Source organism: Aquila chrysaetos (assembly GCF_900496995.4).
Source record: "Aquila chrysaetos chrysaetos chromosome W unlocalized genomic scaffold, bAquChr1.4 W_unloc_6, whole genome shotgun sequence".
Lineage (NCBI taxonomy): Eukaryota > Metazoa > Chordata > Aves > Accipitriformes > Accipitridae > Aquila > Aquila chrysaetos.
This window is the reverse complement of record NW_024470326.1, coordinates 494792-513701: the sequence shown is the minus strand read 5'-3', so window position 1 is coordinate 513701 and position 18910 is coordinate 494792. Positions and strand designations below refer to the sequence as shown.

The following is an 18910-nucleotide window of genomic DNA, read 5'->3' as shown; positions in this document are numbered from 1 at the left end:
GATCAAGGATGCCTGAGAAAACTAATCACTGGATGCTTTTCAGAAGGAATAATTTGCCTCTGTCTTTTGCATAGGACTTATATCTTAGTATAGCTTGTCTTCTTATGTTTTTCCTAACGTGATTTTGGGTTTGAGTGTGTTTTTGTTTGGTTTGTCTTTGTTGCTTTGTTTTTTTGCTCATCTGAATGCTTTCCACAAAGAAATGTCTTTATTCTCTGGTTTCTAATTCACACTCTATCCAGCTTTTGTGTGCCCTGGATGCCGTGCAAATGAGGAGCCGTACCCTCTGTGTGTTTTAAACAAAATAAAGGGCCCTTGCACTGACTCGTTCTTCTGAGATCCTTCCTCCAAGACCTTCTCTGCAGCTGCAGGGAGCAGTGCCTGTGTGCAGAGGGGAAGAAGAAAAGAGTCCCGGCACAGCAGCACTGCCAGGGAGCACCAATGCTTGGTCTTTCCTGAGCTGCTCTCTTCCCACTTCCATGCTTTCCTTCTGAAACCTTTGGTTGATGTAAAGCCTGAGTGCTCTTCAAGCATGGTTAGAGTCCTGCTGTGTGGCACGCCTGTGAAAATGGGGAAATGGGGACATAACAAAATTCTGCAGGGAATCCAGCACAGGCATAGGACAGTGTAGGACAGACTGGAATGGGGATGATTGAGGGCATTGCAGCTGCTGGTACCACCGCCAGCCAACACAGTTGAGATGCTTATCTTCTCCACTCTGGCTGCTGTCTCTTCCACTGAGGCCCATGAGAAGACACCAGGTACAGCCCCAGGGCATTGTTGCCTCCTCACCCACCATCTGTCGAGCCTTTCCTGCACCCGGCATTGCACACCCCCACATCCCACTGCTCCTTGGAGGAGCCGCAAGCATGCTGTGAGGTAACGGGCCCCCTTTCCCAGAGGATGGGGGTCAGGGCTTGGCTGTCCTGCTTGGTGGGGTGAGTGCCCAGAGCTCTGCAGCACCGTGTAGTGGGCACTGCTGTGGGGCCATGCCAGACTGTGCTGCACTGGGGAGAGGGCAGGGGAAGTGGAGGGAGGTCAGGGGAGGTGGGAAGAGTTTAGGGGGAGCTGTACTGGGCTGGAAAGTGCCCAGGAGAGAAAAATATCAGTGTGTAGTTTGTAGTGTGTGACCATGCAGGGCAAAGACTCACACCAGGGGTTTGTGGTGCAGAGGCAGGGCTTGTGGAAAGCATGGAAGACATGCAGGTGCAGGAGAGAGGAGGCTGGTCTGTGCCCTTGGTGGTGTGGACAGACAGGGAACGTGGCTCAGGGTCTTTGTCCCTCCCAGTGTCTCTCATTGGCCATTTCTACCACTTGCTGGTCACCCCATTTAAGGGTGAGTTTGCTGTGAGGCCTTCTCCATCTTCCTGGTGGTCCAAGGGCTGGTGTGGGGGAACAGACAGCCCTGCCCAGCCTCTCTCCTTCAGCAGACCCTGGAGCAGAGCTATCTGCAAAGCCCCATGTGGGACAAGGCTGCAGCAGGCCAGGGGTCGGGACAGGTACAAAGCAGGAATTTCTGTTGCCTTTGTTGTGGAGGTATGTGCGTAGGAAAAGAAAAGCTCACCTGGAGATGCTGGTTGCAAGGGAATTCAGAAGCAAACAGAAGACCTTTGGTCACTTCTGAGAGACCAAGGCTGAACAAGGAAAATGCAGGGCTGCTGCTGAATGGGCAAGGTGATTTAATATCAGCAGACACAGCTGGGGCTGAAGGAATGAATGCCTGCTGTGCCTGAGTCTTTACTGAAATGGTCTCCAGGCCCTGTGCTCAGGGAAAGGCTTCAAGGAAGAGAGCATGCACTGGCAGGAAAGTCAGGAATTCCCGCAAGGACTGATGCCAGTTTCTGCCCCTGCAGGGGACTAATCGTGGCAATGGCACAGGCGGGGGGGCTGCCTGGCTGGAAGGAGGCGTTTTGGAAAGGTCTTGGTGGAAAGCGAGATGGACAGGACGCAGCCGTGTGCCTTGGAAGCAAGGGAGGACAGGAGCACCCTGGGCTATACGAACAGGAGCACGGCCAGGTGATTGAGGGAAGAGATTATGCAGAACACTGTGTCCAGATTTCAGATCCCAATATAGGAAAGGTGTCGGCAAGCTGGAGCCAGTTTAGCAAAGGCCCCCCATAATGGTCCGAGGCAGGAACACTTTACCTGTGAGGAGAGGCTGAGGGAGCTGGGCTTGTCCAGCCTGGAGAAAGGAAGATCTTGGGCAAAACACGTAGCAGCATTGCAGTGTTCCCAGGAAGACTGAGTCAGGCTCGTGTCCATGGTACAAGACACAAGCACAAGAGGCAATGGGCTGAAAAAAGGGGGTATATGTATATAGAGATATACATTTCCAACATGAGGATAGCCAGATGCTGGAAGCTGTTTCCCAGGGAGTATGTGCCAGCTCTATCCCAGAAAGTGACTAAGGCATGTTTGGATAAAGCCCTGAGTAATCTGGTCTGCTGCTTTGAGCAGCAGGTTTTCTTCGAAAAACCTCCTCCTGAGTCCCTTCCAGCCTGATGATGATGCTTTCCTTCCTCTCCCCTTCATGCTTTCAAATTAGGGAGAGCTCTGAGGGTCTCCCTGACCACAGAAATGATTCACAACAGGTGCAGGGATGATTTATATGTGCCCCCATATATACAGCCCTGACCATGTCAAGAATCCATCAATATGAGTTTTTGAGATTTCCCCAGGTGTATCAGTATCTATTAAAAGAAAAAAAAAAAAAAACACTGACATTCCGAAACATAAATATATGCAACACAGCAGTCCACATCTTTGGTAGCAGACTTGAAGTAGTGGCAGGGGTAGCAGGGCATCCTGATGAAGTGAAATAAATTAAATTTTGATTTTGAGGTGGCAGAAGGAGGACATGTATTTCAGGGCTGGCATACAGAGAGAAATAGAAGATTCAAGCAAGTGTGGGGCTGTAATAGCTTGGGTGCGAGAGGAGCATGATCAGGGTATTGGAAGAAGGCAGGCGGGTTGTGGGGAACTCACAGGCCTTGACCAATCCTCGCTTAACCACAGCTTTGTGTTTGAAGCAACAGCCAGTAAGGACAGAAGGGCATCATTATGGCTTGGCAGATCCCAGGGTCCAAGTGTGGTGGGGAAAAGGGGATGTAACTAAAGTCTGCTGGGAAACCAGCACAGGCATAGGACAGTGTAGGACAGCCTGCAATGGGGATGACTGAGAGCATTGCAGCAGCTGGGACCACCACCAGCCAACACAACTGAGATCCTTATCCTCTCCACCTTGGCTGCTGTCTCTTCCACTGAGGCCCATGAGCAGACACCAGGTTCTTATAGTCCCAGGGCATTGTTGCCTCCTCACCCACCTCTGTCGAGCGTCCTGCACTCAGCATTGCACACCCCCACATCTCACTGCTCCTTAGAAGAGCCCCAAGCATCCCAGGAGGTAACGGGTCTCCTCTCCCAGAGGATGGGGGTCAGGGCTTGGCTGTCCTGCTTGGTGAAACACATCAAGGGTTTTCACAGCACTCTCTACATTTGATTTTTCCAACTCTAAGTAGTGCCTCTGACTTCCTGCTTCACCAGCCCCCAGCGACGGTCCCTTTTCTGGTCATGCCCTCCATGGCCTATTCAGGGATGGCCCTCACTGGAGCCCACTAACATGCTCGGAAACTTGAGGCTTGCTGCTGACTTTAAGTCTCTAGGGGCTTCTTCATTCTTTCAGGATTTGCAGTTCAGGAAGTCAGCACCAGAGGGCTCATTAACATGCAAGACACCCTAACAAGTCCAGTCGCTGTGCATCATTTTCCTTTAAGTCTTCAATTCTGATGTGGTTAATTAGAGCAGGTTCAGGAGTGTAATCAAAGTGAAATGATATGAACACTAAACAACACCAAATAGAAAAGGTTTCTTTTTCTCCATGTTATTTTTCTTCTTATACATAGAATCATAGAATCATTTAGTTTGGAAAAGACCTTCAAGATCATCGAGTCCAACCATCAGCCATGCCCACTAAACCATGTTATGGAGTACCCTGTCTACACGCTCTTTGAATACCTCCAGGGATGGTAACTCAACCGCTTCCCTGGGCAGCCTATTCCAATGTCTGACAACCTTCTCAGCAAAAAAAATTTTCCTAATATCTAACCTAAATCTCCCTTGCTGCAACTTGAGGCCATTTCCTCTCGTCCTATCTCCAGCCACCTGACAGAGAGACCAGCACCCACCTCACTACACCCCCCCTTCAGGTAGTTGTAGAGAACTATAAGGTCTCCCCTCAGCCTCCTCTTCTCCGCACTAAACAGCCCCAGCTCCCTGCCGCTCCTCATAAGACTTATGCTCCAGGCCCCTCACCAACTTGGTTGCCCTTCTCTAGACATGTTCCAGCAACTCAATGTCTTTCCTGTAGTGAGGGGCCCAAAACTGAAACAGGACTCGAGGTGCGGCCTCACCAGTGCCGAATCCAGGGGAACAATCATCTCCCTGCTCCTGCTGGCCCAGTATTTCTGATACAGGCCAGGATGCCATTGGCCTTCTTGGCCACCTGGGCACGCTGCTGACTCAGATTCAGCCAGCTGTCAACCAGCACGCCCAGGTCTTTCTCTGCCGGGCAGCTTTCCAGCCGCTCTTCCCCAAGCCTGTAGCCCTGCATGAGGTTGCTGTGACCGAAGTGCGGGACCCGGCACTTGGCCTTGGTGAACTTCATACGATTAGCCTCAGCCCATGGATCCAGCCTGTCCAGATTGCTCTGTAGAGCCTCCCCACCCTCAAGCAGATCGACCCTGCCTCCCAACTTGGTGTCATCTGCAAACTTGCTGAGGGTGCACTCAATCCCCTCATCCAAATCACTGATAAAGATATTAAACAGAACGGGGCCCAACACCGAGCCCTGGGGAACGCCACTTGTGACCTGCCGCCAGCTGGATTTCACCCCATTCACCACAACCCTCTGGGCTCCTCCATCCAGCCAGTTTTTCACCCAGCGAAGCGTACACTTGTCCAAACCATGAGACACCAGCTTCTCAAGGAGTATGCCATGAGAGACAGTGTCAAAGGCCTTGCTGAAGTCAAGGAGATAACATGCACAGCCTTTCCCTCATCCACTAGGTGGGTCACCTGGTCATCGAAGGAGATCAGGTTGGTCAAGCAGGACCTGCCTTTCGTAAACCCATGCTGACTGGCCTGATCCCCTGCTTGTCCCAGACTTGCCATGTGAGTGCTCTCAAGACAAACCGTTCCATAATCTTCCCTGGTACCGAGGTCAGGCTGACAGGCCTGTAGTTCCCCGGATCCTCCCTCTGACCCTTCTTGTAAATGGCAGTCACATTGGCAAGCCTCCAGTCCTTCTGGGACCTCCCCTGTTGAACAGGATCGCTGATAGATGGTGGAGAGTGGCTTGGCAAGGACCTCCACCAGTTCCCTCAACACTCTTGGATGGATCCCATCGGGTCCCATAGATTTGTGAGTGTCCAGATGGCGTAGTAGGTCACTAACTATTTCCTCCTGGATTAAGGGGGGTAATTCTGCTCTTCATACTCACCTTCCAGCTCAGGGGGCGGAGTACCCTGAGGATAACTGGTCTCCTTATTAAAGACTGAGGCAAAGAAGGCATCAAGTACCTGGGGCTTCTCCTCACCTCTGGTGGCTACGTTCCCTTCTGTATCCATGAAAGGATAGATCTTCTCCTTGGGATTCTTTTACTGTTAACATATTTGTAAAAACTTTTAGTTGTCCCTTACAATAGTGGCCAGATTTAGTTCTAGCTGAGCTTTTGCCTTTCTAATTTCCTCTCTGTATGATCTAACAAGATCCCTGTACTCCTCCCAAGCTGCCCGCCTTTTCTTCCAGAGATGATAAACTCCTTTTTTTCTTGACTTCTAGCAAAAGCACCCCATTCAGCCAGTCCGGTCGTTTTCCTCGGCGGTTCGACTTGTGGCACATGGGAATAGCCTGGTCCTGAGCCTAGGAACTGCAAAGTGGCTTTTGAGGTTCCAAGCAGAGAGGGAGGGTGGTAGTGGGGAACTCCCTTTCCCCATGGGGTTGTGGGGGATCTCATAGTTACCCATAAGACCACCGTGGGGTGCAGACTAGTGCTATATACATTTCCTTGTCCTTAGGTTGACAACCTGATTGAATGTTTCAAACTGCTCTGGTGGACTGAGAGGGGAGAGGTCAGGAGTGTGCTGGCACTTGTCCAGGTCCACCTGAGCCACACGAGCCAAATCCAGTCTGCTGTGTGTATGTCATGTCAAAGGATGGGGAAAGGGGGTGGTGATGGTGGATGTAAATGTATTGAATCCTGTAGGAGCTGAGCAGGATGTAAACGGGAGGGAACAAGGTGTGAAGATTGTACTGGGTCTGTCTGGGATGGCGTTAATTTTCTTGTTAGCAGCCCCTATGGTGCCCAGCTTTGCCTTGGTGGTCAAACGAGTGTTGACTGATAACGCACTGACATTGTAGCTACTGCTGAGCAGGGCTTGCACAGCATCAAGGCCTTCTCTGTTTCTCACTCTGCCCCAACAGCGAGGAGGCTGGGGGTGGCAAGAGGCTGGGAGGGGACAAAGTCAGGACAGCTGACCCCAATGGACCAAAGGGATATTCCACACCATATGACGTCATAGTCAGCAATAGAACTAGGGGAGTGCTGGGTGTTCTTCAAAGCAGAAGAAGTAATCCACTTATTAAACTGTCTTTATCTCGACCCATGAGATTTTTTTTCTCGCTTTTGTCCTTCCACTTTCCTCCCCCATCCCACTGGTGGGGAGTGAGCAAGTGACTGGGTGGGGGCTGCCACATGGGGTCACCCCACCAGATGAGCACGTTGTACAAAATAGGTTGGTATGTGCTTGTGAGGTCACTGGTGCCTGAGTAGATCATAGGCTGGGAGCTGGCACATGGCTTGTGTAAGTGGTTGTGAGATTACTGATACCTGAGTAGCTGATAGGCCAAGAGTAGGGGCGTGGCTTGTGTCAGAGCTTGTGAGGTCACTTGTGCCTTTGCATCTCACAGGCAAGCAGATAGCAAGTAGGTGGAGGTGTAGTGGCCAGCTCACTGGTGCCTGAGTAGCTGATAGGCAAGAGGGAGACACGTGGCTTGGGTATGTACTTGTGTTGTGACTCTGGGCTGAAGAGCTGATAGGCCAGGACCAGGTGCATCACCCTTATAGGTTCTTGTAAGGTCACTGGAGGCAAGACTACTGCACCAGCAAGTACCTGGCAAATGGGTGTACACGTATGTGTGAGGTCACTGGTGCCTGAGTAGCTGATAGGGCAGGAGCAAGCATCTGGCATTGTACTGGTTTTGGCTGGGATAGAAGTAACTTTTTATTTAGTGAAATAGTGAGCAAGCGACTGTGTGGAACTTAGCTGCCAGCCAGGGTTAAACCGCGACAGATATGTGTATGTTGTTTTGAGGTCACTGGTGCCTGAGTAGCTGATAGAGCGGGAGCTGGCCCATGGCTTGTGTCTGTGCTTATGAGGTCGCTCCTGCCTGAGTAGCTCATAGGCCTGGAGTAGGCCAATGGCACATGTAGTTGCTTCTAATGTCACTGCTGCCTGAGTAGCTGATAGGGCAGGAGCAGGCCCCTAGTTTGTGTTGGTGGTTTTGAGGTCATTGGTGTCTGAATAGCCGATAGGCCAGGAGCAGGTCCATGTCAGATGCAGATACTATGAAGTCACCTGTGGCTGAGTAGCAGATAGGCTAGGAGTATGCACGTGGCTGTGTATGGATGAACTTGTGATGTCACTGGTGCCTGGAGAGCTGATAGGCCGGGAGCTGGCACATAGCTTGGGTGGGTGCTTCTGGTGTCACCAAATAATATTCAGACCACGACCAAACACGGCTTTCTGGAAGAGCCATCGTTAGCAGAAGTCCATCCACCGCGCCCACAGGCGGTCACCAACAGTATAAATCATGAGCACACAGCAGTGGCCGTGGGAGGATGGCAGTGTTCACGTCACCAATGGCACCCCATGGCTGCGGGGCTCAGTGCCGAGCGGCCATGTGCTGTCACAAGGGCATCAGAGGGGACGGGATCCGCCTGGCCCCGTGTCTGCGAGGCTGAAGGAGCAGCCCCTGCAACCCTGGCTGGAGCAGTCAGGGTAGGGGTGGCTCGGGGGCACCGCAGCGATGTGCCTGGGCACGGCGCCAGGAGGAAACCACAGACTTCCTCCGGAGCGCAGGGAGCGCTGCGAGGCCACGTGGTCTGTGGTTTGTGCACCTGCAGGCTGCAGCTCCCGAGCCACCCGCGGGGGAATAACGGCCCCTCAGTGACATGCCGAGAGCCAGGGATGTGTCTGAGCCTCTGGGCTGCATGTCTGCTGCTGGGACAGAGACATGTCCCAGCTCCAGCTCATTGGAAGGGACCTTCTGTGGGGCTCCCCATGGAGGGACGGGCAAGCGAGCACTGCTGGGATGGGGCTCTGGCCTGGGCTAAGGCCCTTTCCCAGCTGCTGCTCCCAGCAGAGCGGGGTCTGAAGCAGGGGCAGGGGCTGTTTCCTTCCCTTCCTGACACAGCCCCCGGTGCAGTCTCAGCCCTGTGATTCCCATAGCACAGAGGTGGCTGGACACTCACACCTGGGGCTCTTAGATGTGCCCAGGTATAGGAGATGCTCAGTGCTCCTAGTCCACACGGCATGGTTCAGGGGGTGAAAAACCTGTTCCCCCTCAACAACTGGCCCTGTCTTGTGACGGCCCCCCACCACAGTGACGTGACACCAGTAGCGGAGCCATCTCTCATATATGGTCATGAATGGCGCTGGAGAAGTTCATTGGAGGGCTGGGCTGTGTCGGAGGGGAGATGGCTCCCAATAATGTCTAAAAAGGTGCTGCTGCTACGATTGGCTCCTCCTGTAGCTGGGCTGGCATCTGCTGAGATATATTGCCCTCCCGTCGTCATTGTCCCCATGAAGTCCCCAGCAGCCGTGGCAGGGAGTGTGGCACAGCAGGGATGTGCTGGCAGGGCAGGAGGCTCAGGATGGGCACCGAGGGACTCCTGTCTCCTCAGATGCTGTGGCTGCTCCTCTGGGTACAGCTGTGCAGGGGTAAGTGCCGACTCCTTTGTCCCACAGCCCAGGGCCAGCAGGTACCAGTGTGGTCATTGGGATTTGTCTGGGAATGGGGTTTCTTTGCAGGTGCTCCTGAGATGAGGGGCAGAAGGTGCTCGGGTCCACGGACCCTGTGCCCATCTGGGTGGGCGAGAATAGCTCCTTTTCCAGGGCTCCAGTGTTCAGGGCAGCCTGTGCTTGGCTGGATTGATAGACACCCTGTCCTGGGGTACCCCTTTGGGATCCCCTCTTCCCCAGCACTGTACCTCAGGAGCTGGTGGTGGCCTAGCTGGTGATGGCAGCACCCAGAGATGCCCAGGGCACTGCCGAGCTCTAGGGTACCTCGGAGGGATTGTGTGCTGCTCACTGCCCCCTTGGTCCAGGGGACCCCTGACCCCATGAGAGCGGTTTGGACCCCACAGAGAGAAGGGGACTGGGCCATCTACAGTAGAGAGACATCCTTCCTGGGGAGCTTGGCCCAGTGTAGGGACTGGGCTGGCACCAGGGGTGAGGATGGGGGACATGGGTTGGGGGATCCTCAGAATCATCTCAGTGCTCCCTGGGAACATGGAAAGCCCTGGGGGTGGTGGTGGGTTTGGATGGTGCTGGGCCAGGCACAGGCTGGTGCTGGAAGCTGCAGGCCTGTGTACATGCAGCTGTTGAGGGGGTGCTGGGCTGGGGAGTAGCGGGTGCTCAGTGCAGCACTGGGCAGTGTGTGGGTGGGTATGGGTTGGGGGGCAGGTGGCTGTTGGGGTGGGAAGAGCTGCCTTGTGCAGTGGGATGGCAAGTGACTCAGCAGGGCTGGAACTGGGCACCCACAGCCTTGCACAGCCCGTGGGGATAGAAGGGAGCCCTGCACTGCACCAGGGACAGCCTGGAGGGGAGAGGGCTCCTACCCCAGTACCTTTGATTTGGCCCAGGAAGGGGATTCCCCCAGACCTGCAGTGCTTGGGTTTGGCACTCTCCTGACCCTATCCCATGCTGGTGTTTGAAGGGGCTGCAGGAGGTGAGGCTGGCGGATGGCGGCAGGCACTGTGCTGGGAGAGTGGAGGTGAAACACAATGGCAAGTGGGGGACGGTGTGTGGTGACTACTGGAGCATGAAAGACGCAGTGGTGGTTTGTAAGCAGCTGGGCTGTGGGTCTGCTGTTGGAGCTCCTCAGTATGGACACTTTGGGGCAGGATCTGGCCCCATTTGGATGGATGCTGTTGACTGTAAAGGCACCGAGTCTGCCCTGTCTGACTGCAAACACAGAGGATGGGGTAAACATTACTGCATTCACGCTTATGATGCTGGCGTGATGTGTTCAGGTAAGGGGACAGCCTGCTGCCTACCTTTGGGGGTGCGACGGGGGTAGGGACCTTGGCTGTGCCCTCAGGGAGCAACAAGTGGACACCAGAGTAGGGCCCAGTGATGCTGGTCTAACTGCTCGGCTGGGACTGTCATTGCTGATGTCCCCAGTCCTTGGGGAAGGCCCAGAGGGAGCCTACCCCAGGGTGATCTGACCTTGCCAGAGTGTCTCAGCCACCCTCAGTCAGTGTCTTGGGCTGCAGATGAGTACTCCTTCCCTTCCCTGGGGTGTCCATTGGGCTTCATCGATCTCCACCCATTCTGCCAGTTTGCAGCCAACAATGCTGAGGGTCCCTGTGCTGGAAACACCCGGGGGCACTTGTTGAGCACTCCATACCTTGGAGGAACAGCATGAGATGGCTGATCCTCCTGGGTCATTCCCCTTCACAGACATGAGTACCTCAACTGAATGAAATGGGCTTTTCAGAGAGGATGAGTGCTGGGCCCTGGAGAATGGAGCAGGGTGGCCACAAATCCCTTCCCTGCCTGTGCCCAGGGCTCGGCTGTGTGGACCAGAATTGTGAGGTCTCAGGCCTTGGTGGCTGCTTGACCCTGGCTGCTCCCTCCTGTACCACCACAGTGACAGGCTGGCAAAGGGAAATCCCTGGGGCTGTGAATAGTCCTGTGGGGACATGACCCTGTGCAGGCAGCGCTGACCCACTGCCCAATCTCTCCTGCCTGCCCATGGTTCCCCACACTGCCCCATGACACAGGGGCTTTGGCAGCAGTTACTGATCCTCATCTGTGCCTGCTGTTCTCGGAGAGGCAGTATGGGCCCAGGGGGTCATGCTGAGTCCCCTGCCCCTCTGTCCGGCCATCCATATGGGTTGTAGACACCTCCAGGCAGAGCACTGTGTCCCTGGCTGCGGACATCCTCCCCCTGAGTGGACATCAAAGGGGTCTGGACAGGCACCAGGCATGATGGCAGCTGCACCATTTCTGTGCTCTGTGACATCTTCTGCCTAAAATGAACCTTCCAACACCCCAGGAACACCCTGGGAGCGAGGTGCATTTCTGTTTGCATCAAGGTGATGGTCCTGCCTGGCCCAAAGCTCTGCAGGGGCTGAGCAGGCTGCAGCAGCTGTTATCATCTGGGCCAGTTCTCCTGGATCCAAACTGCTCACACCACGGCGGTGCTGGGGAGACCACACCAGGCCACACAGGGAACCTTGTGTGGGAGCAGTTTGTCTGAGGAGTGCCTCTGGCTGTGAGTCTGCAACAGACACATACCCTCGAGTGCTCTGATGGTGTAGAGATGGGGTAGGTGGGGATCTGGATGTGCCTATGTCACCAACACTCCCCCAACAACTTCCTCTGGAATGTGCAATGGGCACTTTGGTCATGGCTTGCTTGGAGGTGATGTGGGACGTGGGCATTTAACTGCCAGAGGGCTCTGGGAACTCCCAGTTGTTCTGGGTTTTTTTCCAGGATTTGTCCAGGCTGGTGGAAGGGAAGAGCCGCTGCTCAGGACGTGTGGAGATCCATGATGGGGACCAGTGGAAAACTGTCTGTGATTCACATTTCAGTCCCAACGCTGCTCATGTGGTCTGCAGGGATTTGCAGTGCGGCGTGGCCCTGCCTGTCACTGGGCCAGCTCACTTTGGAGAAGGGGTCAGTCCCATCTGGGATGGAGAGCTGCAGTGTGTGGGGAATGAATCCCGCCTCATCTCCTGCCGCAGAGGGTCCTCCAGGGACCAGCCCTGCACCCACGCGAACAGCGCTGTTGTCACCTGCACACGTAAGGACTCAGGGAAGTGTTGAACACCAGGGTTGTGCCAGGGGTTGGGGAACAGAGCAAGGACGGTGCTGGGCCAGGTGTGAGGACAGGAGGGATGATGGGATTGTCTGCAGCATAAAAATAGCGCAGAAGGAGAAGAAAGGCATGCTGTCCCTCTGGCCTCTCCGCCAGCTACTGAGGGTACACGAGCACCAATCCACCCTCTCTCCTCCTCCTCTGTCCCCAGAATACACAGGATTCAGGCTGGTGAATGGCAGCACAGCATGTGCAGGGAGGGTAGAGGTCCAGGTGTTGGGGACCTGGGGGACCCTCTGTGCCTCCCACTGGGATCTCTCGGATGCCCACGTTCTCTGTCGTCAACTCAACTGTGGGTTTGCTGAGTCCATTCCTGGAGGAGAGCATTTTGGGAGAGGGACTGGCCCTGTCTGGAGAGACTCATTCCACTGTGACGGGACAGAAGCCCATCTGAGACAGTGCCCAGTGACCACCCTGGGGGCCTCACCATGCTCCCACGGGAACAACGCTGCTGTCGTTTGTGCAGGTGAGTGCTGGAAAAATGCTGCATAACTCCATTTGCCCTTTGTGTGAGACGTGGCCACCCAAAGCAGGGGTCCCATGACAGTACCAGGCTGAATTTCTCCCTGGAGAAACCCTGGCTTCCCCAGGAGCCATCTGGAGGGCTTTGCCTGCTCAGAGTGACCGCTCTACTTTGGGAGAGCTGAGGGCTAAACAGAGGCAGGCATCTGCCCCCAGGGCAGTGGCTTAGGCCCCAGCACCACCACCAGGCCTGGGCTGCTCCGTTCTCCTACTGTGGGACAAGCCCAGAGCAGGGCTGCAGGGCTGTGCTCCATCCCTCTGGCTGCAGAGAACTGCATCCCATCCCCAGAGAGAGCTCTGCAGAGCCTCATCCCACCACCCAGGCAGCAGGTGCCTGGGTGCCCCCAGCAGCAACAGACCTGGATGTCAGCTGCAGAGCGGGCCAGGGTTTTGCCCTCGCTTCTCATCAGCAAAAGGCTCAATCTTGTTGTCTTTGGTCGGAAAATCCCCCCTCGCCCTGCTCCCTGAAGGATGCCATGCTCCCCGGTGCCACCAAAGGCTGTGGCATCTCTGCTCTCCCCAGGCTCAGCCAGCTTTGCATCCCTGCGGCTGGTGGGTGGAGGGAGCCGGTGCGACGGACGAGTGGAGATCTTCCAGCATGGGACGTGGGGCAGAGTCCTGGATGACCAGTGGGACGTGCAGGAGGCCAGCGTGGTGTGCCGGCAGCTGCGGTGCGGAGAGGCAGGGACAGCCTACAACCCCCCAAAGCCTGACCGAGGGACGGGTCCCGTGGGGCTGCGAGGGGTCCGGTGCGCAGGGCACGAGGCCAACCTGGCCCTCTGCAACACCTCCCTGCCTGAGAGTGCACCGGTGGCAGGGGTTGCGGAGGACGTGGGAGTCATTTGCTGGGGTGAGCAGCACTGCATGGGCCCCCCAGGTGATGGGGTGGGTGGGCAGCCGGCCCCTGACAGCAGCTGGGGTTTCTGCCCACTACAGGGAGCCGGAGGGTCCGGCTGGTGAACGGGTCCGGGCGCTGTGCTGGGAGAGTGGAGATCTACTACCAGGGCATCTGGGGGACTGTCTGTGACGATGGCTGGGACCTGTCTGATGCCGCCGTCGTTTGCCACCAGCTGGGCTGTGGAGGGGCAGTGGAGGCAGCCGGCTCCGCTCGGTTCGGGGAAGGCTCCGGGCAGATCTGGCTGGATGGCGTGAACTGCTCTGGGGCCGAAGCTGCTCTCTGGGACTGCCCTGCCAGGCCCTGGGGGCAGCACGACTGCGGGCACAAAGAGGATGCGGGAGTCATCTGCTCAGGTCTGTGGTGGGAGCTGTAGTGGAAGCCTGGCTCTCGTGGAGGCCAGGACACAAGGAGAGACGGGCATGGCCAAGGCTGTCCCTGGCTGCCTCTGAGCTCTCTGTCCATCAGGGGCTTCTTTCTACCCTTGGGTGCAAGGGAGATGTACTGGCCATGGCCCTGCCCAGCTGTGGGCCTGGGGGGGTGCAGAGGTGTCCTGGCTCCCACAGCCCCAGACCAGCCTGTTCCCTCTTGGTGCCTTTCCTCCCAGAGTTCATGGCCCTGAGGCTGGAGAACAGTGATGGCTGCTCTGGGCGCCTGCAGGTTTTCTACAACGGGACATGGGGCAGCATTTGCTCCAACTCGATGACTCTCGACACGGTGTCACTGGCATGCAAGGAGCTGGGCTGCGGCGATGGAGGATCCCTGGAAACACAGCTGCCTTATGGAAGGGTGTCTGGCCCTACGTGGCTGGATAACGTGCAGTGTGGGGAGAAAACCAGCTCCTTCTGGCAGTGTCCCTCTGCTCCCTGGAACCCACAGTCATGTGAAGACCCACGAGAGGAGACCCACATCACCTGCAATGGTAACTCTGAGCCACCTGGGCACCCCAGTGTCACTCCAGCTCCTGCTCCCTGTTGAGTACAGCCAAATGCAGAGAAAGAGCTTGGAGGGGCTTTTCCTCTCCATGTCAGTCCCTTCTGCTGCTGGTGGCAGAAAAGCGATCACAGCCACACACCTCCAGCAGCAGTTGCCAGCAGCACCTGGGGGATGCAGAGGCATCTCCAGATGAGGTCTCAGAAGACACCAGACAGGGTTCAGAAGAGCCTCCTCTCCATAGACACGCTCCTGCTGCTCTGTTAACCAGGGACCTTCTGGGGCTGAGCAGTCGGGGTCCCCCCACAGTCCTGTGCGTTTCCCCTCAATGACCAGGGTTCAGTTGCTGCCATGATCGAGATGGCAGAGGGAGGCACAAGCAGAGATCAACCCTGCTCTGTTCTGCACGATCTCCCGAACCAGCCCTTTCATCGCAATGTTTCCTTCCTCAGGGAGACGCCCAGAAATGCCCTTGATCCCGCTGGCCCCATGCCCCAACTCCACGAGGTGCACAGGTAGGGAGCTGCTCCTCTGTGGACGCTTCTTGTCTGGCAGGGCTCTGCCTGCTGTCTCCATGCCATGGGAGGTCTTGCCTTGTCCAGACAGGGAGAAGATTCGTGCCGTGGGAGGTGAGGACAGGTGCTCGGGCAGAGTGGAGGTCTGGCACCGTGGCTCTTGGGGGACAGTGTGCGACGACTCCTGGGACATGCGGGATGCTGAGGTGGTGTGCAAGCAGCTGGGCTGTGGCCCTGCAGTGTCTGCCCTGCATGAGGCTGCGTTTGGGATGGGGATGGGCCCCATCTGGCTGGAGCAGGTGGAGTGCCGTGGGACAGAGCTGTCTCTGCAGGACTGCTGGGCACAGCCTGGGGATGGCGGTGCTTGCCGGCATAAGGAAGATGCTGCTGTGAACTGCTCAGGTGAGTGGCAGGGCTGGGACCCCTTGCTCAGGGGGAAGGCCTTTTGCCCCCTTGGTCCTGGCATGGCCCCTGACCTCCCAAGAGCAAGAAGGTTCCTGCGGAGTGCAAGAGCCTGGTGCCAAGTGGGGAGCAGCCTCGGTGGAACTGGATGTCTTCTGGCCATTGCCTGTGGGGCCCTGCAGCCCCAGGGTTATCCCCTGGGCTGCCTGTGCCATCCTGCCTGCCACCGAGAGCAGAGGCCCAGAGCCCTCTCCCGGCCTCTCTCTCTAGCACTACAGGAGGGGCAATTTGGGTGGGATGTGTCAGGGACATCCACAGACACACACACGGTGTGTTGGGGAGGAGGCTCCCCGGTACCCACACCCCCACCTCTTCAGCCTAGCTCTCCTTTTCCTCCTCTGCAGCTACACCCAGGACAGCAGCATCCCCACCCCAAGCAGGTAACTTGTCTTCCCCTGGGGCTGGGTATCCCCAGGGCCAGGCTGTGACCCACAGCTGGGTGGAAGGTGCTCCTTGCTGAGGTGTGAAACTCCCAGGAGAAGGCACTGGTCTGGTGGTGAGGGGGGTAGGGAAGGTTGTCATTTAAACATCAGGGTAGAAGCTTCTCCACTGCTCATCCCTGGGGCCCTGCAGCCCCTGCTGCCTTGTGTGATGGGGGTCAGGAATGGTGCTTTTTCCACCTCACCCAGGCCTGGTGCTGGCCTTTCCATATTCTTGCCCACACAGATTCCCCCCGGGGCCGTCTGAGTGGCAGCGGGAGAGTCTCAGTGCCCATCATCATCTGCATCATCCTGGGGGCCCTTCTCTGCCTGCTCCTGGCCCTCCTGGCTGGGCAAGTGCTAAGCACCAGGGCTGGGCGCAGAGGTTGGTCTTTCCACAGCGCTCCCAGGGGAAGATAGATACCTCCTGGAAGGGCTGCAGGGTGTCAGCGAGGGGCACAGGCAGAGCTGGAGGGATGAGACTGTGTGCTGCCACCTGTCCCATGCACCACCCCATTGACTGCCTGGCCATGGGGCACCAGCAGCAAGGGGTGGAGAGAGCCCAGAGGTGGGGGGAGGTAGCTATGGGGCGAGGAAAGAAATGGCAGAAATGGCAGAGCGGGGCTGGGAGATATGTGAGCAGAGAGGAGATGGCCAAGGCTGGCAGTGCCCTGGGTAGTGCTGAGGGGGGCTCTGGGACAAGGGTGATGATGGGAAGAGTGCAGGGCAGCAGGGTCCATCCCCGTGGTGTCACGCCCCAGGCTGTCCCCCCTGCCAAGCCCTGCCCACCCCCTGGCCAGACATGGGCCCTACTCTAGACCCGTGGGACAGATAGGGGAAAGCTCCAGGTGGAGAGGAAACATGGGAGCTGCTCTAGGGTCAGACAAGGGGTGCATGACCCTGGGGCCAGAGGGGCATGAGCACTGTCTCCGAAGGGATGACTGGAGGGTGACACTGCCCCAGATAATCTCCACAGCGATGTTGCCCTCACTGGGGATGTGGCAGCTGTGCCTGGACAGTGCAGTGGGGCTGTGATGTCAGACCAGTCCTGGGCTGGCCCAAGGAACAGGTTTGGGGCAGCGCAGTGTGATCCCATTACCCTTCTGCCTGTCCCTGTGCCAGCCCTGCCTCTGTCCCCAGGCTCCAGGAGTGCTCAGGAGCCCTTCCCTGAGGCTGTGTACGAGGAGATTGGTTACAGCCCAGTGTGGGAGAAGCAGGCGAGGTTTGGTCACTCAGGTGGGTGTCAGTCATCCCTGGAGGTACATCTGCAGGACCCTTTCCCCTGGCCCCAACCCAGGGCTGATTCCCTGAAGCCCCTGGCCCGTCATCCTTGTGACGCTGGGGCCATGTGGTCTGTGGGGACAGCATCCAGGTCCTGGGCCTGGAAGGGGAGTTTTCTCCCCACCAGCTTTGCCTGTCCTGCTGGACATCCCCTCTCTTCCTGCCCCTGCACCCCATGTGACACCCATGGAGTGAGGGAAGGGGCTCTCCTAGGGCAGCTCTGGGAGCACCTTTGAGACAGGGTTTGTCCCAGGGGAGCAGGGTGAATTCCCAGCCCTCCTCCCCATGCAGCCCCAGCTCTGTGGGTCCCCCTTCCCCAGCAGCACTGACCACGAGCCAGGTCAGTGGGGCTCATTTCATAATAACCACTGTGCATCTCTGCAGGCTCCTATTCAGAGGAGTCCCTGACCCAGCTGCAGCCCTACCCTGGCATCAGCGAGGAGGAGGATGGTCTGGGATCACCACCAGGTAACAGAGGCAAGAAGGAGTTGATCTCCCTGAAGACATGTGATGGACAGAGGTGTCACTCAGTGTCACCGCTGGAGATGGGGAGGACATGGGATCTCCTGTGGTGCTGCCAACACCAGTGTCTCAGCCCTGTGTCCCTGCGCATCTTCCCTCTGCTCTGCAGGATGTATCTTCTCACTGTCACCAGCTCCCCTCTCTTTTCAGATGTTCCTGTCCCACCTGGAGGTGACCCAGAAGAGGGTTATGATGATGCCAGGGAGGTTTCTGATCCAGAGGAGGATGCTGCCCTTGGGCAGGGAGAGAGGGAAATGCCCAGGGAGCCAGAGGAGGGAGCAGAGCCCAGGGATGCACCCAGAGGTGAGAGGGAAATTTAGCACTGCTGGTTCCTGGGGTGCCGTTCCTGGTGCCACCCAAGTCACTGCTGTCCTGAGACCCCAGCCTCCTGGGAAGGGGGAACCTGTCCCGGGAGTTTTCCTTGGAGGGACTAGGGGTGGGAGAAGGAGCTGAATGTGGTGAGGAGCAGGGAGGAAGATGATGTATAGGTCCCATGGGCCGAACTGCAATGTCCTGCCTTGCTGCTTGCAGGGCCCAGCCTGCCCTCCTGGAGAAGTGTTGGGGTTCCTGGAGCTGAAGGAGACACGTGGCCCCTGTCCCTGGGGAGCATGGGCTATGATGATGCTGAAGAGGTGTCTCTGGCACATCCCCCTGAGGACACAATGGCTGTGACATGGGAGCTCTGTGCACAACAGTCCCAGAGCCCCAGGCCGTGAGAGCCTATCCCTGCTGTGCAGCTGGGTGCAGCCAGGAGGGAGAAGAGGTCTGTGGAGCTGGGAGAGCCGTGAGCACCAGGGAAGCATGTCCCTTGGCCCATGGGCAGCAGAAACCGCCTGGAGTTTCCTCTATTTTTGTTCCCATTTTTATGCTGTGCATCATCTTTGTTCATAATAGAACTGCTGTGTTTAGTTTTGACCCGGAGCTGGTGCTTGCCTGCCCAGGTGTCAGGGCATCTTCCTGAGGCTGATCAGAAGGAGCACAGAACAAAGTCATGGAGGTGGGGAAATGGGCATGTCTCAGGGACAGCAGGCTTGGGGTCAGGCTGTGGGGCTGTGAGAGCCCATGGTCCCTGGGGAATAATCCTGCTGACAGAGACATTTCCATCCTACTGGCCACACCCAGTTTCTAGTCAAAATAGCTCTCTGATAGGTTCCGTGATGCACTGCAGTGGGAGCACCCATTTCCTCGCCCTAGGG

The 18910-nt window shown here is 56.8% G+C and overlaps 1 protein-coding gene across 1 annotated transcript; it reads left to right on the top strand.

Moving 5' to 3' along the window:
• Nucleotides 1-8932: 8932 nt before the first annotated feature.
• LOC115337760 (scavenger receptor cysteine-rich type 1 protein M130-like) lies at nt 8933-18502 on the top strand. Its single transcript, XM_041121666.1, is given in 16 exon segments — nt 8933-8999; nt 9115-9122; nt 10006-10312; nt 11781-11788; nt 11790-12090; nt 12317-12631; nt 13211-13537; nt 13624-13938; nt 14190-14504; nt 14980-15030; nt 15118-15432; nt 15837-15872; nt 16159-16296; nt 17052-17147; nt 17865-18017; nt 18246-18502. Coding segments are annotated over 16 exon segments (3009 nt in total).
• Nucleotides 18503-18910: the final 408 nt, after the last annotated feature.